Here is a 25,671-nt window from a genome sequence, read left to right on the forward strand (position 1 = left end):
GTAGATTCTCCATGCTACTTTACTGTTACAGAAATTAGAGCTTGTGCTAACCCAAGTCTTTCACCTTTGATACAATCCACTACATATATCCATAGTGAATATCCTATTTTAATTTCTTATATAAGTGATACACCAGTACAACTACAGGGATATGGCAAAAAGGCTTTAAAAAAGCTAGTTACTTCAATCTGGGATGCAATTTTTTCCCCACCCCTACTTGCAACCAATACAAATCTAGTTTTCCCAGCTGACAGGTCACCAGAGTGACAGATATTGCAACCCTATGCAATATCTTTGGAGACCACTGTATACATTTATTAGTAGCATAATACGTGAAGTACAGTAAGATACGACAAGTTCATAAGCGCAGAAGTTTTCCGTGGCATAAAAAGAAACCTCCAGCTTCAGCATCTGTGCATGCACCGGCCACATTAAGTCATACTGTAAAAATTGCAATGTAAAAGAAAGCTTGTAGTCACTACATTGGTTAACATAAAAGAGCAGATAACACCGAAGAGTAAACACACTTAGTTTTTCTTCAGTATGAAATACAAAATAAAAATCAAATTGGAAGCAGCATCTTGATAATAATTTATTTTCCCATGTGAATGCACGACAAAGTAGGTAGACAAACTCAATTGCTTTTTTTGCATATCATTACAAAACTTTTGGATGATGGGAATGTAATAGGTGTGATATCTGCATTTTTATTGGGCGTTTGATATGGTCTCAAAATTTTAATCAAAACCTGTTAATGATAGGAATAGTAACATGGATTGAAAATTAGCTGAAGGACAATAAACAAAAAGTAAACAATGTAATCAGTTGGAGAAGTCTAGCAGGGCACTGCACGGATTAGAGTTAGATCTTATATTCTAAAGTGTATCCAGTGACCACAGATTTTTCTCTTTCATGTGTTTCTTTTGAAATAAGAGCTCTAACTAGAATACGTGGGAGTACTACTGAATGTACCAGCTATCTGAGTCAAAAGCATATTATGCACAGCACCATGTACCTGGGGCAACATGAAAAAAAACACACAAAGGTTGCCTACCTTTTGTAACTGTTGTTCTTCGAGATGTGTTGCTTGTGTCCACTCCATTTTAGGTGTTCGCGCGCCCACATGCACAGTTGTCAGATTTCTGCCTTAGCAGTATCCGTAGGGCTGGCTGTGGCGCTCCCGTGCGGTGGTATATAAGGCACCGCCAGCCCTGCGCCCCCTCAGTTCCTTCTTGCTGGCAACTGTGACAGAGGGGCAGAAGGGCGGGAAATAAAAATAGAAATAGAATGGATATGAGCAACACATCTCAAAGAACAAGAGTTTTTTCTTCTTCGAGGGCTTGCTCATGTCGATTCCATTGTAGGTGACTCACAAGCAGTATCCACAGAGGTGGGCTTGGAGTTCACAGCTTAGCGGCTTGCAGTACTGCTCTATCGAAGCCAGCATCATCCTGGGCCTGCTGGGTCAGTGTATAGTGGGATGTAGAAGTGTGGACAGAAGACCAGGTGGCCGCTTTACAGATGTCCTGGATAGGCACATGGGCCAGAAAGGCTGCCGAAGAAGCCTGAGCCCTGGTAGAGTGGGTGGTGACGACTGCCAGTGGCAGCACCTTCGCCTGATCATAGCAGAAGCGAATGCAGGCATCGATCCAAGAAAAAGTTCTTTGAGTGGATGCCAGGTGACCTTTCATCCTGTTGGCCACCACGATGAACGATTGCAACGACTTAACGGAATGGTTTGGTCCTATCCGCGTAGAAGGCCAGAGCCCTCCAGACGTCCAGGGCATGTAGCCTGCACTCATCTTCTGATTTATCAGAGGGGTAGCCGTGTTAGTCTGAATCTGTAAAAAGCAACAGAGGGTCCTGTGGCACCTTCAGATGCATCTGAAGAAGTGAGGTTCTTACCCTCGAAAGCTTATGCTCCCAATACTTCTGTTAGTCTTAAAGGTGCCACAGGACCCTCTGTTGCTTCTGATTTATGCGGTTTCAGAAAGAAGACCGGTAAGCAAATATCCTGGCTCAAATGAAACAGAGACAACGTTAGGAAAAAAGCCGGTGTAGCCTTAGCTGGACCTTGTCCTTGTAGCAGACTGTGTACGGTGGCTCCGAGGTGAGCGCCTGTATCTCGGATATCTGGTGGGTTGACATCACTGCAACCAGGAACGCGACCTTCCAGGAGAGGAGAAGGAGAGAACAGGAAGCCAGGGGCTCAAAGGGAGGACCCGTGAGCTGAGACAGCATCAGATTCAAGTCTCAAGGAGGGACTGGGTCCCTGACGTGCTGGTAAAGGAGCTACAGGCCCTTAAGGAATCAGGCCGTGATAGCCTGAGCAAAAACAGACCTACCTGGCAACAGCGGGTGGAAGGCCGAGATGGCCGCTAGATGGACCTTGATTGACGAGAGGGACAAGCTCTCCTGGAGTTTGAGATGCAGGAGGTAGTGCAGAATAAGCTGCAGCGAAGCCCTCTCAGGACAAACACCTTTGTCTGCAATCCAACAGGTGAACCGTTTCCACTTGGCCATGTAGGTCGCTCTGGTGGATGCCTCCTACTCCCGAACAGAATGCGCTGAACCTCAGCCGAGCACTGCTGCTCCTGCGTGTTTAGCCACGCAGCAGCCAAGCCGTCAGATGTAATCGCCAGGTTGGGGTGCAGAAGACTGCATGGTTCTGGGATAACAGGTCCAACCTGAGTGGTAGCTGGAACAGGGTTGCTACCGAGAGGTTCAGCAGGGTGCTGAACCAGTGTTGGTGCGGCCATGCTGGTGCTATGAGGCCGATTCTCGCCATCCTGTTTGATCTTCATGAGGACCCTGGGCAGCAACTGTACCGGAGGGAAGGCGTACATCAGATATCTGATCACGGGAGCAGAAAGGCATTGGACAGGGCTCCTCTGTCCATGCCCAAAATCGAGCAGAAGATGTAGCAAGATGTAGCACTTCCTGTTCTGCCTGGACACGAACAGGTCCACCCGAGGAGTTTCCCACCTGCGGAAGATGGAGCAGACCACCTCCAGATGAAGGGACCACTCGTGGTGATACGAGAATGTCCTGCTGAAGCAATCTGACAATGTGTTCTTGGAAGCCAGAAGGTGAGTGCCTACAAGATGGATATTGTACTGTAGGCAGAAATCCCAGAGCCAGAGGGCTTCCTGGCAAAGTGCCAACTACCTGGCTGTGCCCTGCCTGTTGATATAGACAACTGTAGCCGTGTTATCCATCAGGATCTGGACCACGCTGTCTTGCATATGAGGTAGAAAGGCCTAGCAGGCCAGTCGAACTGCCCTGACTTCCCTACCATTGATATGAAGGGATTGAGCGTGACTGGACCAACGGGCCTTGAGTGTTGAGATCGCCGAGGTGGGCTCCCCAGCCCAGGTCCAAAGCGTCGGAGACAAGAGTCACCAACAAGGACAGGGCTGTGAAGGGAACCCCTTCCAACACCGACACGGGATCCTGCCACTAGATGAGGGACGCAAGTATGCTGTCCGGAATCCTGACCACCCGGACCAGGCTGTGCCGGTTGGGGACATAGACTGATGCTAGCCACGCCTGAAGTAGTCTGCAGTGGAGTTGTGCATGCCAGACCACGTAAGTACACGCTGCCATGTGGCCTACTAGCCTCAGGCACGTGTGAGCGGTGGGGAGCGGGTGAGCCCGCAGGCCCACAATGAGGTCCACCATGGCCTGGAACCGAGTCTCGTGAAGGAAGGCCCTCGCCCAAGTGGAATCGAGGACCGCTCCGATGAACTCTATGTGCTGCACCAGGATTAAGGTGGACTTTGTCTTGTTTATCATCAACCGCCAGTCGTGACAGGTGGAACAAACCAAGTTAAAATATCTCCGCACCTGACCCGGAGACCGGCCCCTTATCAACCAGTCATCGAGGTATGGGTATATTTGGACTCCCTGGTGTCTCACGTAAGCAGCGGGTGGTGCTATAAATTTTGTGAATACCCTCAAAGCCGACGAAAGCCCAAAGGGCATTGCCATAAACTGGAAATGGCACCTGCCCAACATGAAGCGGAGGACGCGCCGGTGCCCCAGGAAGATGGAAATATGGAAGTAAGCGTCCTCTAAATCGAGGGCAGCGTACCAGTCTCCTGGGTCCAGGGAGGGGATGATGGAGGCCAGGGAGACCACGCAAAACTTCTAGGTCACCTCAACAAGTCCCTCCAGAATTTGGTCTAGGATGGGTCTGAGACCCCCTTTTGCCTTCAGAATTAGGAAATAGCGGGAGTAGAATCCTCTGTCTTCCATGTTCCGAGGAACCTACTGTAGGAACAAACTACATAGAAAAAGAGAGTTTACGTCGTATGTATGGAATAGTAGTACTTAAAGATTAAACTATTATAAAAATGTCTGCTAGAGATAGATCATCGGGTAGAATGGAGATAAAAATTCCATGTCATAAAAATATACCGATACAACGGTATTAGTGACCCATGGATCAGAACAGTAATCATTAAAATTGAGAGTATTGAGACCCTGAAACAAAATTAATAACAGATAACTTTAGATCCCTAAATATCAAGCGGATAAATGCCAACTATGTGGTTCACATAAAATTTCTTCCAAATAACTTTTTATAAAGCATAGAGTTAAGGCTACTCTAGATTTAGCTTAGATTTTAATTTGGTGGTGCCTCTTTAATAGTATGTCAGTTCTGGTCACCAGGAAGTACCAGCATGTTTTGACAAAATTTCATTTTGCTGAAAATGGTCCACTGAGCTCTAATAATAAATGGTATAGAGAAGGCCAGTTGGACACTCCTGAATATGTTATGTATCCTTTCTCATAATATGAGAGCACAGATGAAATTAAAAGGCAAGAAAGTTAATTAAACTGCATAGCATGTTGTTGTTAATGCATAGCCCAGCCCAGCACTGTGGCTTAAGAATCAACAGAGGAAGATGAAAGACATGTACACAAATAAGAACATCTACAAAGAAGCTATCTTGAATAAATAATCATCAATCTTCATGCTTCAGGCTATAGGCTGAATCATCAGCAGGGGTCAGGAAGGAATAAAGGAATAACATTTCTTCTGATTTGTTCAACAGTTTTCATCTCAAAATGATTCCAAAGCGCTGTACTAACTGAAATTCATATAAATATATGGAAAAATTCATTCACCACTGAAATACAGCCATGTCTGATGTGAAACATAGCAATTATTCTAACAGTGCATAGCAACATACCAGTTAAAGAAGGAAATAAGTAATAACCCAAACAGTTACATAATCATATGTATTATTGGGATTTTATGGTTTCCTTTGAAACAGCTATGCTGAAGGACACAGGGACCTTACCCTGATAAGAACTTGCTAACAGGTTACAAGTGGTAATTCAACTTCTGGAGAGGGCTTCTCCCATTGCAGCCCTTACCCACAGCTAAGGAACACAGGCTTTTCTTTCATTCCTAATGTAGAAAATGCTACGGACTCATGACCAGCACAGAACAGGGGCTGTACAATGCTTCTGTTGAAGGGCTAGAAGTGCTGTATTGGACAGCAATTGAACTATTCCTTGAAAGGAATAGTAAACTAGTAACTTGAAAAATGAACCAGTTTGTTAATACAAGTCTGCAGTTACTGCCCCATACCCTCTCCATATGTATACACACAGAGCAGATAGATTTATTTGCCTTGGAGTGGATAGCCTAGGAGAGATCCCACCTGAGGAAAAACATTTGAGAGAGGCTGGCACAACATATAGGGACAGAACTAGGGAGTGGAAGGGAGAGATGCCTGGAAGCCACACACAAAGATGGTGTTAAATTCCATCACAAGAGTGCAAAATTTAGAATTTCTGCTTGTCCTCTTACCTTAGTGTCAAAAAGATCAGTCCATTTTGTTGTTTCCCAGAAAGTCTCTGACAGAACACCTATGCAGCTCTCTTGATCATCATCTTTACCTTCAGCATCACTTGAAACAGCCCCATCTTGGGCCTGCAGATGGAGAAGTTGGTCTGCTAGTGCGCTTCCTTTCCGACAAAGGGCATCCACTAAGGTAGACTTCTGTTTTTCCATATCACTACATTAAGAAGTTGAATACAAATACAAGGGGTCTCTTGCAGCTATTCGTTTTAATCAAGAGCAAATAATTTAACTTTGCCTTAAAAATCACAGTAAACTAAACACACTTGTTGATTAGTATTTACACTAGAAGTAGAAGCAATTTTCAGCTACCCTATTAAAATACTGCATTTTTGAAAATAAACTATTTCCTATCATTCTAAACTGGCTCAAAATATAGTTAGTGTACATTACGCAACGTACAGATTCTAACCAAGCCTAGAGGTTCAGGAGCAACTAAACTGCCTCTGGTATTTGAACAGAAGTGCAAGCCAAATTTTAAGAATTTAACAATTAGTCAGGATCTAGAAATATATTTTATTAGTTCTTGGTAGTATGGAAAGAGGGCCAATCCACTGTTAATTTAAGCCAACATGGACTTCAAAGGAACTGCACCCATTTAAGCCAGCACTGAATTTGGTTCTCAGTTTCAGATGTTAGAAGACCACCAGATCATTTGGTTGACTCTACCAAGAAATGCTTAATTATTTTTAAATCCAGCAAATATAGCGTTATGTACAAGCCACTCCAAGCAACTAGGTTAATGATATAATTAAGCAGGGTCAATATGTAACTAACCTACAAATCTTAAAGGTGCCACAGGACCCTCTGTTGCTTTTTACAGATTCAGACTAACACGGCTACCCCTCTGATACTTAACCTACAAATGTATACCTCCTTTCACAGCCCCTAAACTTTAAATTAGCCGCTCTTTGCTATTCCCCAGTCAAAATGGATCAGCATAAAAGGGACTTTTGAAATGATTAAAAAAAAATGTAGTGCATCGTCATCTTTGAAGTGCTGACCTTCTACTGAACATACTGACACTCCAAAAGAATGTTATTGTGTACTAACTCCACAGAGAAAATGACCATACACCTCTACCCTGATATAACGCTGTCCTTGGGAGCCAAAAAAATCTTACCACGTTATAGGAGTGCACAGCCCCGCCCCCCTGGAGCGCTGCTTTACTGCGTTATAGCCGAATTAGTGTTATATCGGGTCGCATTATATCGGGATAGAGGTGTATTTGAATACAGATATAGCCATGGTTACCAGTCTCTCTTTCCTGACTCACTCTATAAACACTTGTGAGCACTTCAAAGTGGCTTTATCGAACAACAAGTACTGTTCACTAGCATCTTGGAACCATCCTTCAAGAATTTTGAGGGTCACTGTATCATGCAAAACCCTGCACTTATTCCTACAGGAGTGCCTTGCTATCCAAATACTACCAGTCCATTGATTATTCTGAATGTTTATGAACTTGATGAGACTAAGCACAGTGCAAGCTTTCCCACACAGCTTTGCCCATGTATCTCAATTCTGATCTGAAAGCCATCCTTTGTAATCTTATCTGAGCTCTTCTAAGCAAAATTAATTTTTCAGTGTCTTTCTGCATTCTGAAATACACAAAACTCTAAAAATACTTGTCTCAAATACCCGTTTCCACTTGAAGTCAAGTTTGAACCTAAGGCCTGGTCCCCACTAAGCCCCCACTTCGGACTAAGGTACGCAAATTCAGCTACGTTAATAACGTAGCTGAATTCGAAGTACCTTAGTCCGAACTTACCGCGGGTCCAGACGCGGCAGGCAGGCTCCCCCGTCGATGCCGCGCACTCCTCTCGCCGAGCTGGAGTACTGGCGCCGACGGCGAGCACTTCCGGGATCGATCCCAGAACATCGATTGCCTGCCGCCGGACCCTCCGGTAAGTGTAGACGTACCCCAAGTCTCAAAAAATTACAAAGCTAGATCAGCTTTCAGAATCCTTTAGAATTCTTGTATGTAGAAAAGGTAATTATATTTATAGACTACAGAAATAGGGTGCAAGGAGGAGTATTTACTGGTTAGGTACTTTTTTATAGTAGCTGCATCAGGCCTGGGATCAGTCTTCATGGCAAAATAAACTGCTAACGCTGTTTGATCAATATGCGAGATAACAGTATTTGCAGCTTCAATAACTTCATCGAGTCTTTTCATTCGTTCCTGAATGAAAAGGAATAAAAGAAAAACGTGAGACTGGCAAAACGAAGTCACCCCATTTAACACTTTATATTATTAACATTACTGAAGTCACAAGTACATGGCAATAGAAATAGTTTCTCAAATGTATTTACTTATTTAACATTTCTACAGTCTAGACAGGATTGAGGTCATATTGTGCTTAGTGCCATACAAACCCATATTTTAGAAGTCCTTGACACAAAGAGGTTACTATTTTCTTTATATTCCAGTGGGGCCTATAGGCCCCAACAAGCTTCCCATGGTCTGCATGGCTCAGGAAGGAAAATATTTTAGGCATCTGTGAAGAACAGCTCTGGGCTTGTTTTGTGCCTCTGAAGCACAGACTGCCATGGCTGGAGATGGGATACTGGACAGGCAGGCTGGTGCTCTGAGGCGGTAGAGAAAATTCTCTCATATCTGGCTGGTGGATCTTGCTCACATGCTCAGAGTCAAATTGCCATTTCAGGTTTGGGAAGTAATTTCCCCCCCAAATTGGCAGGGAACTTGGATTTTTCACCCTCCTTTGCAGCCTGGAGTGTGGGTCACTTGTTAGGATTATCAGGGTATCTTGCCAAATCATTTCCCTGACATTCATTGCAAGGCCTTGGGCATTGGTGGACCTCAGTCCCTCCTATGCTTTGCCTGTGGCACACAACAGCTTAGTCTCCTGAGGGCTGTAATACTTTAATCCAGGTTATTGGGCTCAATAGAGGGGAACTGGATGGGGCTTAGTGGCCTCTGATGTGCAGAAGATCAGATGATCTAGGTCTCTCCTGACCTTAAACTCTTAAGATTTGAAGATAGTAAGATGGAGATCCCAGCTTCAAAGAGCTTGCAATCTAAATAAGCAAGACAGACAATGAAAGTGTCAGTACTTGTTTTATAGATGGCAAAGACCCAGTGCATCACACAAGGTATGTGAGGGATCTGGGGCCTGATCCCAGATATCCCAAGTCACAGTACAGTGCCTTAACCAGAAGGCCAAACTACAAGACCAACCTTACAATCTTAGTGACACAAGAACGATGAAGAATGGGGTTACAGACAGCATCCAAATAGCTGATCATGATTTGAGACAAGCCAGCTAGGGATACAGAATCCAGCCTTCCTATGCATAAAGGAGATTGTGCTTCTGAAGTTTTGTATAAAGTCTGAGGTGGTGCACCCTGCAAAAGAAAAAATTAGCACCAAAGGAAAAGGAAGGAGGTGGAATGTTAGGAGCTCACACTATCATGGTGATGAACATGAAATAGATTAACAGAAAGAATTTGTGCAACAGCTGTCTGCTACAGGAAGAGGACAATAACACCATCTGCTAAGGATCATAGCAGTGTACCTTTGAAAATGGAGGGTAAGCACTTATTCATTTGAAAGACATGTGAGCAGACCCTCCACCTCGAGAACAGCTAGTCTATCTCATGAAGAAACCATCTGTAAGGGCTTTATAGTTTATGGCTAAGCTCATTGACCTTTGGAGTAGATCTCCAAAAGCAACACAAGTCACCATTAAGCCAACCCATTGCTAGATGGTCCATTCCCAGAAAAATGGAATTAACAAGAAGTCACCAGACCCTTACATCAGACTGTACTAAGTCTTGGAAATAAGATTTAATCAGTGAGAGACTGGGAAAAAACTTTGCTCAGCTGCGTTGACAACCAAAAGGAGGGAATCCCTCTCCATCCTTCAGCCAGTATCAAATGATGTAACAGGTTCCAACTGTATCCATCTGAATGGCTATTCAAGGGGAGAAGAAGGTGCCATCTGAGGGAGCTCTCCTAGAAGCTAGAGCTACAAATACTGAGTTCAGTACTTTGTAAGCCTCCCTAGAGTAAAACAAAAACAAAACCCTTTTATATAAAAGGGTATAGATTGAGCATTCACCTTTGAAAAGTATACACATACAGAAGTGCTTTGATATACTTCAAATATCTGCAATGAGCAGCAGGACTTAAACACTTTCTCTTTTTAAAGAGTTCAACGTTAGACACTAACCTGTCCACAGTGCTCCTTGCGTTCACAGACTCCAAGCTGGATTATAGCAACTCATATGTAAAAATAAAGCCCCGAAACCTGAAAAACCTACATCTGGCACAAAATGCACCAACTTGTGTAGTTAGCAACACTGCTCACAATGATCTGACCCCAGAGTGCTCTGGTTTCTGCAATGCCTCCCCAGGTAAATGTCACTGGGATTGGTCCTAGCTACCCAAGAGATTACGATCATGGAGAAAGCAATCTCCCACACATCAGCCACATTCCACTGGAAACTGTCAGCCATCATGAGAAGTTCATGAATGCAGAAGACAGAGTTTTAACAGGAGAAAAAAAATAAACTATGAAATTCATTCCCTCAACGAATAAGCAACTTCACTCCTTTCAGAACTAGATAGAAAACTCATTTCTTTAATTTTACTTTACCTCACTAATTTTGTCCATAAACAACCAATAAGCCAATCAAGCTGTTTCTCTGATATGCTGGGAACAATGAAAGAGATGCTAAGCATTCACATTTATAGCCTTGTAAAAATGCACTGATTTGTAAATGATAAATGCTTTTGATTCTAAGTTAAAAGTTTCTAGTTCACTGCACTCGGTATAGCCAGAGCAGTCACGTCAAGTCTAGGCATCTGTGAAGAACAGTAAAGGAGAAATCTTCAGATTTAATCTCCTATCTCAAGGCAAGATGTAGTGAAACAAATAGTGTATTAAAAAAACAGAACTCACCTTTTCAGAATCCAGCTGATGGAGTCTTGCAACATACAATGGAAGATGATTAGGAAAGGCTTCTTTCAATTCATTATACATGTCACTGGTATCCAGCCTAGCCAAAAAGAGGGATGAAATGAATATGCTGCTTCTGCATGTGCTAATCAGGAGGCAGTGCAACAGTGAGAGACTGGTCTTCTGATATTGCAAGTTTAATTATCCTGGTACTCAAACTTCCATTTCTTCTATAAAGTGTAGTATTAACAAAATATAAAAAAGTTATGCGATGACCTGTTATGGAAACTACAAAGACATACTTAGTCATCCATTGTATCTTCAGGTCTCTCAAAGCTTCAGCAAATTCCTCCTTTACGTCTTTTTCTTTTTCTGGTTCCCTTTCTTTCTCCTTGCTGCCATTCTTAGTCTTTGTTGGTGATGGTATCAGATGGTAATGAACAGTAATTACATCCTAGCGGTAGAAAAAAACCTCATCAACTACTTGGTGGAATGGACTACGTTGCTATTCTTTTATCTTACAATGCAAAAAGTGCTAAACGATTGTGAGCAGTTACATGCTTGGAAGTTGGAGCCTGAGAGCAAAGGATTAGTCTTTAGAACCTCAGAATGGTTCAACTTTCTCTGGAGACGCACCCCAATTTCCCACCTCCAAGTTTTCAGAAATGGGCTTGTCACAAGGTGACTGGCCCCTGCAAGAAAGGAAGCAGGGTCCAGTGCCCCTGGACGGATTACAGGCTGCCCACCTGGGCTTAAGGGAGGGCACCTGGGTCTTATAAAGGGGGAAGACAGCTGGAGATGGTTTGGAAGGTGCCTGCAGACATTGCAAGGAGGAAGAAGGCTCCTGCAGGGCCCTGAGTCAGCAGGGGGGAGACATCTGCAAGGAAGGCCCGTGGAGAGGGGCCAAGCTACAGGCAAGAGGTGTTGGGAGAGCAGGAAGGCAGATTCTCAGGGAGGATGGGCTGCGCCCAGCTTGAGATTGGGACAAAAGGAGTGAATTTTAAAGAGAGGACAGACCCCCCTCGGGGGGAGGAGCTGGGCTCAGCTGAAATTGAGGTGAAGACTTTGTAGGTTTGACCTCTATTTTGTGCAGGACTTAATAAATTGGACCCCAGAGGGGGAATATCTGAATACCTGGACCTTGTGAACTTAAAGGGCCTTCAGTGAAGGGGAAATTGAGGTAGGGTGCAGCCGAGCCATGCTGGCCAGCAAGGAAGGCTACAAGGGAAGGTGCAACCTTTTAATGGCTTTAACCATCACATGGCCTCAATGTGTCTTAAAGTAGTTCTATTTTCTTTACCAAGGTGTCCAAGCTTAACATTTTTGTATTCACATTCTGTTAAAGGGAGTTATGGAGACGGTCTTCAGGAAAGCAGGTAAGTTGGGTAAAAAGGTAAAGATAAAATTAGGTAAAGCTCCTGTCTTTTAAAGTTTGGGGACAAAACGTGTGAGTGAATAAGGGTTGGGTTTTTTTGGGGAGGTAATTCTTAACAAAATGTTATATTAGTAAAGTCATCAACATGCCATAAAACTCATAAGTATATCCCTCTTGAGCCACTGTAATTTCTTCCAAGCTGCTACTACAGGACTTTGCAGCTTAGCCTATGGTGTATTCATATTCAGATAAAAAGCTGAACAGTAACATTTTTTAATTATTTTCTGTTTTCAAACATAGCAAGACTACAGTAATGTGGTTTATGGAAATACATCAATCTCCAGACCGAACCTGCTATATACAGTGATCAAGGTGTGAAAAAAAATCTCAACAAACAGCTGTTTTGATACACACATTTTTCTCGTATAAATTTAAATCCCATCACTTCTGAGTAAACCAGTGTCAAGTTTCACCACAGACCATCTCTAACATACATTACAGGACACACTATCAATTTTTTGCTTTTAACGATGTTACAGTATTTATTTAAACAGGCTCCCCCAAAAGAGAACATTAAATCTGAGTGTACAGACCCACAACATTACCATACTAAGCTTGTGCTATAAACATGTAGCTCAAAAGGTTCATCTTATTGCTATTTAAATAGATAACTAGGGCCCTACCAAATTCATGGTCCAGTTTGGTCAATTTCATGGCCAGAGGGATTTAAAATTGGTCAATTTCACGATTTCAGATGTTTACATCTGAAATTTCAGTGTTCTAACCAAGGGGGTCCTGACCCAAAATGGGATCATGGGGAGAGGGAGGTTTGCAAAGTTGTTGTGTGTGTGTCGGGGGAGTGGGGTGGGGTGGGGTGGGGTGTGCAAGGTTGCCACCCTCACTTCTGTGCTGCCTTCTGGGCTGGACTAGAGGTGGTTCCCGGAGGTGAGGTGGGTAGGTGCTGGGGGTTCCTAGCTCCTAGTCCAGGCCAGCTAACAGCTCTTGGGGAGGTGGATTATATGCTGACAGGAAAAGCTGCACTGCTGTAGCGCTTTATGCAAAGACAAGATTCTAGTTTCATTAATTTCTATCAACTTTAATCTTAACATTTAAAAAAAAATTGGTGGCAGATACAAATGCGTGAAGGAAATGAACTGACTGATTAGGACTAACAGCTATGACTCAGCACTCTCAAAACTCAAAGAACATGCGCAAGAGCCACTGCTGGACAAATAATGCATTCTTGTTTATATAAAGGTTTTTTTTTTTAAATTATGTTATATCATAGCAGTTACTATGAGTTACTATGATATAGTGTAAAACTGAATTTAGACACTTAATATATTGTTATCTACAGAAAAATTACCTTCATAAAGGAAGTCTCTCAATGTGTAGCACTTACTCTCAGAGTTAAATGTCACAGCTATTCTCATCTCTCATGGCAAATTAAGCAATATTACAATTTATGAAATTATTTATATAATGTGCAACTAGAGTCAGTAAGCCTCAAAGTGTTTTTACAGAACTACAAACTGTATACGTACAATTACTACTTAACTTGCCATCAAAATATAGACAAGCGTGGAGTGGAATTTAACCACAATTGTTTGCTAAATTTGGTACAAGTGGAAGAAATTGAGTTGTATCAGATACAAATCAAACATTTTATTTTTGAGTCATAGCAGACATTAACACTTTTTCAGATCTGCCTCATCTTAAAATTCTGTAACATAACCATAGCAGCTAAAAGCTTGAAGGAAAATGTGCTCCTGGCCTGATGCCCTTTGTGCCAAATTTGATGCTGAAGAAAAATATTTATATCTGTATTACATCATCTTTAAACAAGGATTATAATAGAAGTGTCACCAAATTTAATTATGATAGCATGCAGATAACATTAAAATAGTATTAAGATTTAACCACCTATTCCACCAATTTTTTTCCCCACTACTCAACAAAAATTAAAGTGGAGGTCAGATGTCAGCTTCACGTCACATGTTTTTTTAGTCTCATTCTCTTTTCTCAGTTATATCTGTCTCCTTTCCCTCTCATATCTGTCTAGTTAGACTAAGCTTTTCAAAACAGAGACTTCAATTGTACATCTGTCTGACGTACCAGGCAAATAATTACATATAATGAGGTTATTCTAATTCACCACCAGTTTTCACATGAAATTCTCCAGGAGCACATGCATACACATACAGTTGGGCTTACTAAAAAGGCCATTATCAGCTTTAAAATTCAAGCAACGTATTTCACATTGCATTTTTCCATTGCACAGGATCTCTCTCTAGGCCATTTGAATGTAGGCAATTTCTCATAAAGGCACCAGCTGAATTTGCAAATAGTAAAAGAGGCTCAGAAAAAGAAAATATAAATATTTAAACACAAACACTCCTTCCCATTCTTATGCAAAGTTCTCCAAAAACAGGAAGATGGGGAAAGGCATAGGCTATGCCAGACTCCAACACATTAAGACATCCTTGCCTACGTTTCCCTAGAGGAGAGGTTTTCAAACTGTGGGGCACGCCCCCCTGTGGAGGAGAGGGGGTAGGGAGGAACATTTGGGGCAGCTCGGTGAGGACGCACCACCTCCACCCCGACTCACCTCAGTGGACCACCCAGCCCATGGGTCAGCGTCAATGCCTCCGTGCCCACTGCTGGCTCTGCCCCCAGGTACCACTGCATGTGTCTTTCCCAACCCTGAAAACCTGAGAGGGGAGGGGCAGGTATTGGGGGGGCACAACCAAAAATTGTAACTCAAAAGGAGGGGACTCAACTCAAAAAGTTAGAAAACTGTTGCCCTGAGCATAGGTTTTCACAGTGTGGGGTGTGCTGAGGTTATTGGGGAGAGTGACGACCCGATGCGAAGCAGAACAATAGTGTCTTGCTCTTTCTGAGCAGCAGAAGCAGTGGCGAAGGCAGCTAGTGCACAAGGGAAGGCAACGGATGAAGGGTTTGAGAGCCCATCCCCCCAGAGCCCTGCCCCTCCACCTCACACCCCACGTGTGCCCTGGATGCTGGGATGGTGGCAGCAGGCAGCAACAAAGGGAGTGGGGTCTGGCCAGCAGCAGCATGGAGGATGCACCTGGAGCCAGCAGATGCAGCCTGCTGCAGGGTCTGCAGAAGAGGGCAGCAGGCTGGGAGAGTGAGAGCAAGAGAGCTGGGAAGGACTAGGGAGGAGAGAGAAGGGGAACAAAGAAGGGTCGTGCATGGGACATGAATCTTTGAGGGCGGCGCGGCAAAAACAAGTTTAGGAATCTCTGCTCGAGACTTCTGTTTACTCAGATGGCCATTTAAAACCAGTTGGTGCATCCCTTGCTTTTACACGAGCATACATACGAGAGACATAGATTCCATTTTTCCAAGTACAGGTCAGCCATTATGCCCTGCCGCTAAAAAGCCCACGACGTGAGTGGCTTACCAGAATAGCTCTCATTGCCCAAAGGAAAAATCAGTGGGCTTCCATTTTCATTCCAATTCCATGTGTCCCAAACTGCTGATCTAAACAATTGCAACTGGGTACTGTTTGGATACTGAATACTTTGTCCTTCGGGTCGTGACGTGTTGAAGAACGTATATGCTGTAAAACCAATTTATTCCTCTCTCAGTTGACTGGCAGGAAACTCTCTGCTAGGGACCAGCAGTCCTGAACCCCTTTATGGTGGGCTCAACCCCAGCTCAACCCCCTCATCTGTTGTGACCACGGCCAATCTGAGGCCACCTCTAAGAGCAAACTTTGGTGGATCTTTAAGTCCTGCATCCACCAGAGAAAGGAAGCTGTTAAGTCTGGGTTTGCGGGAAAGCAAGACAGGAAAAGCCCTGAATGGAGAAAAACAGTGGCTGTGAAGCTACAGTTAGTGTGGATCCCATACTTTGGATGCAAAGTAGAAAAGGATGTCCCATCTCACTCCTCAGTCTAGCCTTTCAGGGAGAGGGTGCAATAGTGAACATACTGCCCTTCTTCGTATCTCCAGTAAAGATTAGACCCCCGTTCAATGCATGAGTGGTTTGTCTCAAGGTTTGTCTTCACTGGGAACTTACATCAGCATAATTACATCTCTCAGCGGTGTGAAAAATCCATATCCCTGAGAGACATAGCTATGCCAACCTATCCCAATGTAGACAGCGCTAGGTGGATGGAAGAATTCTTCTGTTAACCTAGCTACCACCTGTCAGGGAGGTGGATTACCTACGCTGATGAGAAAACCCCGCCTACCAGCGTAGGCAGTGTCTACACTGAAGTACAGCTGTTCTGCTATCGCGTTTTCAGTGGAGACATACCCCAAGTGATTTCTGTAGTGAAGGTATAGGTGGGCAAAGAATACCTCCTTCAGGAAGGCTGGCTACTATAGCCACAATGATCTTGGCAAACACTTGGAAGCCGTTGACAGGTGAAAGACAAGCATTTAAACTGCCAGTAGCAACTCTGAACAAAGTTAAAGTGACCTCTGGTGGTCCACACAAATGGGACTATGCAAACAGGCATTTTACAGATCCAGGACCACAGGAATTCCCTCAGACTGGCCACTTTGATCGCAAAGCAAAGGGCCTCCATAAAGATTAACTGAACTCAGACGAAGAAATTCCTAGTCTTAAAAAACATATGAAACAAACTGTCCGAGGAAAACAGAGTAGAGATAATAAGTCTCTTGAATCTGCCTTTTGGAGTAAGACTTGGGAGACTGCTCCAGAATGGATCATTTAAGCAAGTTTCCTGCAGTAGAAGAAGGGGTTTTGCAATGCCTTGATGGAAACTTGATAGAGTGGCTTAGAGAAACAGTGTTTAAGGCACACTGACTAGAAAGTTTGTAGGTTCACTTATATGCAGACCTGCAGTCACCTTCTGATGGATTGTTGTAGACCCATGACACTCCAGGCAAAGATGCTTCTGAAGCAAAGCAGACTGATCTCTCTTACTACAGCATGTCCTGAAGCAGCCAGAAAACGAGTGTTTGTTATCATGGCTTGGAAAATGGGAACCCCAAGCATTTCTGCCTAAGTGATGATTAACATCACTTTCTGCCTAAAAATACTGGGACTTTGTAAGTGGTTCCCTATTGCAGCAAAATGTTATAGGCTGGGACACAGACATGCAAAGGCAGGTATGTTACCCCTACATACAACCATCTTCTCAATATTTCACCAAAGGGGGTCATGTGTGGTCTCTGTCGAAAGCTAAGAACTAGCCAATTGTGCGATGTTTGTATGGGAAATAATTTCAGAGTTACATAACATGTAGGATATTGGGTTTCAAAATTACTGAAGTGAAACTTATCACCTGAGGCAAGAAGGATCTCAGGGCTAACTCAATCAACACTGAGAACAATGGACATATGTGAAGCCAGCCCTATGTTCACTGTCTGGACCACATGCAGGTTTGAGGATTTACAATGACAAGAACCCCCGAGAAAAGTCTCTGAATAGGGGACCCCTGAGGTAAGAGACAGCAGTCTAACTGTATAAGAGAAGCAGAAAGAGTACATGACTTTATCCATTACAAAGGAGAGACTCTGCCAGCAGGGGTGTCTCATGAAAGATAGATCCCATCTTTCTGAACTGGACAAGCACTGTAACAACTGACCATTGGATGAGAAATACCGTATCTTGTTATTAAGCATAGGTGTGTTTTTCATGTTTTTCTTTTACTTGTAACCTTATGTTTCCAAACCCTTATACTTGCTTTTATTTCAATCTGTCTCAAGCTCTGTTAAATAAACTTCAATTTGGTTTTACTACAGACACAGGTAAGTGCTTTGTACGAAGAATGCTGAATTAAGATGAAACCAGTGAACTGGGGTGCATTGCTTCCATGGAGGCAGAGTATCAGCATATAATGTGCATGTCCAGAAAATAAGGGACTGGGTACTCAGTGGTATGTAAATTGCAAGCCTGCACTGGGAACCAACAGGGCTTATGGAGTGCAGAACTGAGTGCTTGCATTGCCTGCAACCAGTAGCTGGGGAGGGTTTCCCCTGGCGGGCACAGACAAGACTCTCTCACTATAAGTAGGAAGTAGTGATTCACCCCGGACACCTCAGGTAACCTCCAAAAGTGTCACACAGGCTACCTCTGAAGAGGATTAACATGTAAGGGAATCTTGGTGGCAAAGTCTCTGGACCAGGCCTATAGCTATAGAGTTTTGAGTGACACTGGATCTTCCACACACCACTGGACACTGGAAAGTAGCCACCTCCAGGAGAAGATGGTCCATCTGTTCAGAAGTGCACTTCTTGTCCTTCTGTAGCCCTAACCAAACATCCCAAAGGCATATAATACCTTTTATGGGCAGTTTCCATTGTATTGCGTCTTATTATGGGACCCACGATTCCGTCTGTACAGAGTGCAGTTCCACTACCAGACACGATCCATCCTTGCTGATGGGGGGAGCGCAAAGTGAGGGCAGCTGGCTTCAGCAGTGTTACCGAGTATACTCAGTCCATGTGAGCATGTTCAGTACAAGGCAAGCAGCAAATCTGGGGGGGTGGAGAGGGTGTGCCAATGTGACCCCGCATGCCGCCCTCCCCTCTCTTCCCCCCCGCCTCTGCCCACTACCACAAGATAGGAAAGTGTTTCCTGGAAGCCAGAAGTGTAGCATTAAACGTATACTTTAGGACGGCATGGTAAGTATCAAAAGGACTGACTAAGGACTAGTTGTGAGCCTAAGAGCCCCTTTATGCCAACTAGCAAAGGCACACCCAACACACTGTAGTTAGAACATTTAGCCAAACAGTGTCTTGTATCACAAACTGGTGACACATTGTTTATTAATATTATTGTGTGATGTTTGTATGGTTAGTGTATATAATTCTTTACACATGTGCTAGAAATAGGTTACTAAAATATCTTCCGACCAAGCAATCTAAGTAGAGCGGATAAACAAGTTTGTTGCTGACAAAGGAACGTTGTTTTGTCTGTCTGTCTCCAATGTAAATTGAGCAAGGTGAAGCCAGAGACAATGGAAGTACATTTACATTTAATGTAAACAAAGTGATTAAGATAATTAAAAAAGCAAATTTACCAGTGGATGAGGAAGATTAGTATGGCATCTACACACCAAGAGAGGAGAGGAACTTTGTCAGGGTTTACTTTCCAAAGAATACATTTCAAAGGTTTACTGGACTATAAAAAGGAGGTACCCCATAGGTACCCATTACTTAGGGGACAGCACTTTCTGATTCTGAGAATGTTGGATCCTCCTACCAGGAAGGGCTGGAGATGCTGTAAGTGAGAAAGTTCTTTAGGCAAAGACATAACTTGCTAGACTTAAGTTGTAGGTATTAGAAAGCATGTTTCATTTTGTTTGTAACCATTTTCTCTGTTTAAAGAACAGGAGTACTTGTGGCACCTTAGAGACTAGCACATTTATTAGAGCATAAGCTTTCGTGGCTGTAGCCCACGAAAGCTTATGCTCTAATAAATGTGCTAGTCTCTAAGGTGCCACAAGTACTCCTGTTCTTTTTGCGGATACAGACTAACACGGCTGCTACTCTGAAACCTGTCATTTTCTGTTTGTTATCTCTGCTTATTATCACTTAAATCTCTGTTCTGTGTTAATAAACTTATTCTTAAATTTTACTATAAACCATCTCCGTGCTGTTACATTTAAGTAGAGTGAGTCCTCAGCTAATCTAACAGGCTGGTGTGTACACCATTTCTTTGGAGACAGCAAACTTAACTTCTGTGAGTGTCAAGTGAGAGGGACTGGACACTATAGGGAGACACCCCTCTATGGAACTCTGCTTCACTGATTTTTACCTGCAAGACAATGTTAAGACTGGGAGCTCTTGAGGAGTATGTTGGTGAGGTGGACAGGCTGGTGTGGCAGGGAACTGACTGTCTAATCTCCAGGAACGCACACTCTTGCTAAGGCAGTGGGGTGACAGGGGGCTTACTGTTCTGGGTAGCCCTGAGGAGAGCATCACACTAGTATCCAATATACCCTGAATGGTTTTATGAATAAGTACTATATTAGCTCCTTTATTGTAGATTCACAATTAGTGGGATCAACACATCCTATCCTTCAGGAAAAGGATGCATTTACATGGGCATTTTTACATTCTTTCTAAATGAGCTATAGTTAATCCTAGAGATGATACAAAAGTGAACACAGGAAAATGGCAGCAGTCTGCATCAAAGTTCTTCTTTGAACGTCTGACCTTCTCCTTGTACTGATATATCCATACCAAAGACCAACAAAGATAGCAGCCTCTCAACCTTACAGGCTCTTAGCTTATACAGCAGAGGTATAGAATATATTGCATGGAGCTGGTAACTTCCATGGCCCACATCCTTCTTCTCTTCCCCAGTCAAAACTCCAACCCATCAGATTAGTGAAAGGTAGAGATATGCAACTAGGTATGATTTCCTTCCAGAGCCTGGAAACAGACTCCACAGAGAGGAAAGAAAATAGGAGGCAAAGTAATCAAGTCACTTTAGAAGAGGTGGAAGAAAGGGTGGGAAAACAAGTTCGCCGGACATAAGTAACCTACATCAGCTGGGAGACAGGAAAGAACGGAAGTGAATGACACAGCCCTTTTTAAAAAGATCAATCATCTTCCTTTGTTTTCAACTGCCCATCTGCTGGCAGAATGTTACAATACGTACTACAGAATGCTAAAATGCTCATTTTATTGAAAACACTAATACATTCCAATGTTACTTTATCATTTAATTTCTTTACATGAAGGATACTAGATAGGAAAATGACAGTTCTTTGTAGATTATACCATCTGCTCCAATTAGGATTTCTACCGTTCCATGAACAGGCTGACTTTATGTCAAAATTAAATTGATCTACATTAAGCTATGTTTACGCTTTGTTTAAGAAAATCACAGAAGCTAGAGATAGAAAAGTCTATTAGGTCATTTAGTCCATCCCCCTGCAAAAGCAGTGTTGTTTGCTGCAGTATGTTTTCTAGTGCTACATCCAGTCTACGTTTTAGTACAACTAAGCCTCAAAGAAATACGTCCAGTTAGTGGTGAGGAGGGATTGGATACCATGCTTTATATCATAAACCTTAAGTTCAAATTTCAGTGCATTCATTAAGAGACTAGATGGAAGGCAAAATATTTGCCATGGAAAATCCAAGCACTGGAGAGAGAGAGAGAGAGAGAGAGAGAGAGAGAGAGAGAGAGAGAGAGAGAGAGAGAGAGAGAGAGAAATGAATGGGGGAGTAGTATATAATAAAGAAAAGGAGTTACAGAGCGACTCATTACACATGCATTTTTAAGGCACTATCACAGAAGTATCTGGGTGCTCAAGTGCCACTCAATTAACTTGGTATTACAATAATATTTTGTTGGTCTAACAGAAGAGGTTGCTTAAGGCATGAAGTGGATAACTCAAGACTACATAAGAGAAGGCAGCTGAGGGAGACAATGAAAAATTAAGTATAATACTAATAGAAAAAGTCTCTAAGTTATATGCAAAAAGACTTAAGCATCTTTTCCAAAAACTGACATTCAGTACCTTTTTAAATTTTCCTTGTCGTTTTGCTGCAGACTGCCCCTGGGAGTTAGAATAACATACTGTAAGAAAACATGCACACACTACACAGGATGGAGACACCTTCTCTGTATGATTATGGTTTATTTTCAACCTAGAGAGCTCAAACTACTAAAGTGCCAGGTCTGTGATCAAAACATGCTCTTAAAGCATACAAATATTTTAATATCTTTTAAATTTAAAAAAAATGCATTTTTGTGTATACAGTTTGTTGTTCTTAGTAAGACAGAAGTGTTGTTAACCACTTAGCTCAATGAAAAATGGCAAAATGAACTTTAGAATACAACACAATTGAGAGTTTTAGATTAAAATGGAAATTAAGTGGCATTGTTCCATTTTATAATACTTAAGTAGAATTAATGTACAAAAATACGACTGCATTTTTTTTTTTTCAGTTCACACTTAGTGGACTAGAATAACACTGTTGCCTATTCCTCCCTTCTGTCACTTGGTGCATAGTGATGTTCACTGATGGCAGCAGCAAGAATGTGACACTATTGATGGCACCCATCCAACAAACTGTTCCCATAACATGATACACAAGTGCGCGATTGTGTAAAGAATCTGAAGTGAAAAGTTCGCTCAATGAGCTCTATATTTCTCTTGAACCATTTTCAAGAAAACTGACTTGATAAGCAATAACTACTGCATCTCCAGTGGTTCCCACTCTAGAAATTACTGTACCTAATGGGTATTTAATTTGATGTAAAATAGCCTAGCCAAGAATTACCACAAATTCTTCTGCTGAATTTCAAATGAAAGGGAAAATATCCTATGCTATCATTATAGTTTTATGTTTATCGAAACAGCAATAAACATCCAATCTGGCTGTGAATTTATTGTACATACAAGTAAATATAAACCAAACTAAAAGTTTAACATGCTGGATTACTGGGTTTCTCAAGTTTTTCTGGCCCAAGAAAAAGTATGGCTTCCTGAATACAAACATTCCATTTTCTTGTAAATTGTTACCTAGCCTGTAGTATTATATGCACCTAGATTTAATACATTATGTTGTCTCCATAATATGTCATAAATCAAATACATTTAATCTAACCTGCTTGAAATTATTTCTTGGCCTGCTACACAAGATTTCCTATGTCCCAACATATGCCTATGACTGTATAGAAAACATCTGACATTTAATCTTAGCAATAACCAATTTAAAAAATACTGGGGTATCTGAGAGAATCCTTCCTAAACTTAGCTCTAAGTGAAGTGGAGACTGATTTGGCTTTTACAGCTAGAGTCAGATTGAAAATTCATTCAAGTCAGGAAATTAAAGTTTCTAGGTCTCTACATACTGACCAAGGAGGTACAGCTTTTCCATTATGACATAAGGAGGTAGAAAAGAGATCTTATGTCATTACATTGGCGCACACAGCTGTATTAGTGGTTGACAACATCAGAAGTCTGCAGCAGGTACGAAAGCCTGCCCCAGCATTACAGTCTACAAAATAGATGTCTCCTAAGTTTTAAAAGTAAAATGTAAGTAGGTGTCAAAAGGCACATTTATTTTGTATTTTTTTGCTGGAAGCTGCATGCACGCGAGTAAGGAAGTGTACCACATAAGTGACTAGAAAAGCAACATGCAAAAGCAAAACACATAAAAGTATTGTACATTAAAAAATGACATTCAGGTAGACAATTATACAAAGAACCCTATTCTTACAAGTTTGTCATAACTGTGAAAAAAAGCAGTTGCCTCTACAGCAATTCAAAATGCTTCTGCATAGTTTTAAATAATTTTTGGAGACTTACAATTTACATGTTATAATTTCAAATTAAATTGCAGGATTACATTTTAAATATTCAGATTTAAGTTTACACTAGGACAACTGATTTTACAAAAACCCATGTGTCTCACTTACTACACTGAACACTCTCTTAACAGGAAGATTAAGAAAGTAAAGCACAATGATCATCATCAAGACACAGAATTTCCCATTTAGAAAAATAGGAACTTTTGAGAACAGTAGTCTTTATTAGTTTCAAGTACTCACAGCTTTCTTTCCAAGTTCCATCTTAGACAATGTCAGAGCTCCTACAAGATAACATCCTGGCCCTGCTCCTTTAGGTATTCTAATAAAAAATAAAGGAAAATACAAATATAATCAAACAAGGATATGCTAAAATGATTTAAGTTCCACTAATACTAAACATATAAAGAATTCAAAACCGTCAAACAGCAACACTTAAAGTCACATTTTGTTAATCAGTTTACAATGTGGAACTACAAACGCTAGAAAGGTATGTATCACATTGATGAGTATCATTTTAGTTGGATTTATAGAAGCAGCTGGTTAAATCTACATCAGAAAATAGGTAACATCAACTTACTTGTCATCAGGCAGAGATGTAACAAAGAATGGATGACTGTGTTTTGGTGGCAATGTCAAACTGTTTGATTTCTTCTTTCCTAAGAGAGCAAGGCTATGGTTTTCATAAATATCTAAGCTCAAAGTATTAGACAACCTGTGAGAAATAACAAATGGAAGGTCTTTGATGCGATCCAGTTCACTGTTCTGTTCATGACGGATTTGTAACCGAATAGCGTAATCTCCTTTCTCCAGTTTCAGGGAATACTGAAAGAAAGAGGTTCTCATAAAATGCCAAGATTAAGAAGTTTTACCACGCACACACAATCCTACAAATAAAATCAGAATCATGTTCTTCCTTAAGCTGCCAGAGCTGTATTGGTTAACAGAGAATCTTTTGTCTACATTTATATTAATGAGAAATAAAAGGTAGTAATGCCCAGTCCCTTTGCTTTCAGTAGAATTATTACCTCGCTGACTAAAAGAGCATATTGTACTATATACTGAGGATTAATGGCTCACTTTGTATTATTTTGGGGATCTGTAACTAATACACATCTTTGCTAGAAGCCCCTAGAATGCTCTGATTACCGGGGGTTGCAGAGGTGTTCCCTTTCTCGCAGTATTGAGCATTCAAGCCTGAACATATATAAGCTGCTGCAACCTTGTTCCTTAGTTCCTTTTGCCACTTCAAAGACTCCATTCTAGACTCCACAGAAGTGGGGATGGAAAATATTGTGTAGCTACGTGCACTCAGTGATCTCTAAGAATTACACCTGCAGCCATGTAGCCTACTGAACATTGGTCGTACAGAGCCACACTTTTGGAAGACTGATGAGCAGCTGTGTCTCAAGAGGACTTCAACTGCAATACCACTCTTCCAAACTAGGCATCAGACCTTGAAACTAAGTCCAGGAAGCAATATTGCTTGAAGGTATGGATAAAGGTGATGAAAACAAGTTTTCAGATACCTTTGATAAGGATGTTTCTAAGAAACTACAGAAGTTGCCTTATTTCTAGTGAAAGCTGTAAGAACTTTAGGTACCAGTGACACAATCTCTGGCAGGTTGTACAATTTTGAATCAAGATGCAATATCAGTCTGAATAATTGAGTGGATAAAGCCTCATTCCCATGAAGTACAATCTAGGGAATTTCCCAATGACCTTTGTCTTGTCATGATAGATCAAACTCATAGTTACTGTGTCAAAGTTATGTAGCCCAGCTTCTCCTAGCTTTGTAAGTGGCTAGGGAAGACTACTAGTAAATTAATCATCATCTTTCTTGAGTTAATCCAGTCAAATTGTGTCTGCCACCACCAGTACATTACTAGATTTGTTTATATGGAAATCAGACAAACCAAAATTCTGGTTGTGGGCAAAGAGCCACATTGTCATTATGGAATATCAAATGAGTAGGGTCCAGTGATCATGGCCTGCACTTCAGACTCTGTCTTTCGTATAACAGCAGCAGCAAATAATCTTCAAGGAAAGGTAATAAAAGTCCTGATTCAGCAGAGCACCCACAAATGTGAGCAATCCCATTTAAATTAATGAAATTTAAGCAAATTCTTGAAGTTAAGAATGTGCGGAGGTGCTTTACCAAACAGGGATGGGATTAGTCATATGCACATTCTTAAGATTAGGCATATGTGTTTTGTTGAAACAAGTTC

The 25,671-nt window shown here is 42.0% G+C and overlaps 1 protein-coding gene across 1 annotated transcript in view; it reads right to left on the bottom strand.

Moving 5' to 3' along the window:
• TPP2 (tripeptidyl peptidase 2) overlaps positions 1-25,671 on the bottom strand; it is an 80,429-nt gene that overhangs the window by 3,175 nt on the left and 51,583 nt on the right. Inside the window, 7 exon segments of the mRNA XM_065403904.1 lie at positions 5,825-6,032; positions 7,930-8,060; positions 10,804-10,900; positions 11,103-11,254; positions 21,648-21,686; positions 23,687-23,765; positions 24,024-24,268. Coding sequence (XP_065259976.1) covers positions 5,825-6,032; positions 7,930-8,060; positions 10,804-10,900; positions 11,103-11,254; positions 21,648-21,686; positions 23,687-23,765; positions 24,024-24,268 — 951 coding nt within the window.

The sequence above is a fragment of the Emys orbicularis genome, chromosome 1 (assembly GCF_028017835.1).
Source record: "Emys orbicularis isolate rEmyOrb1 chromosome 1, rEmyOrb1.hap1, whole genome shotgun sequence".
Classification (NCBI taxonomy): Eukaryota; Metazoa; Chordata; order Testudines; family Emydidae; genus Emys; species Emys orbicularis.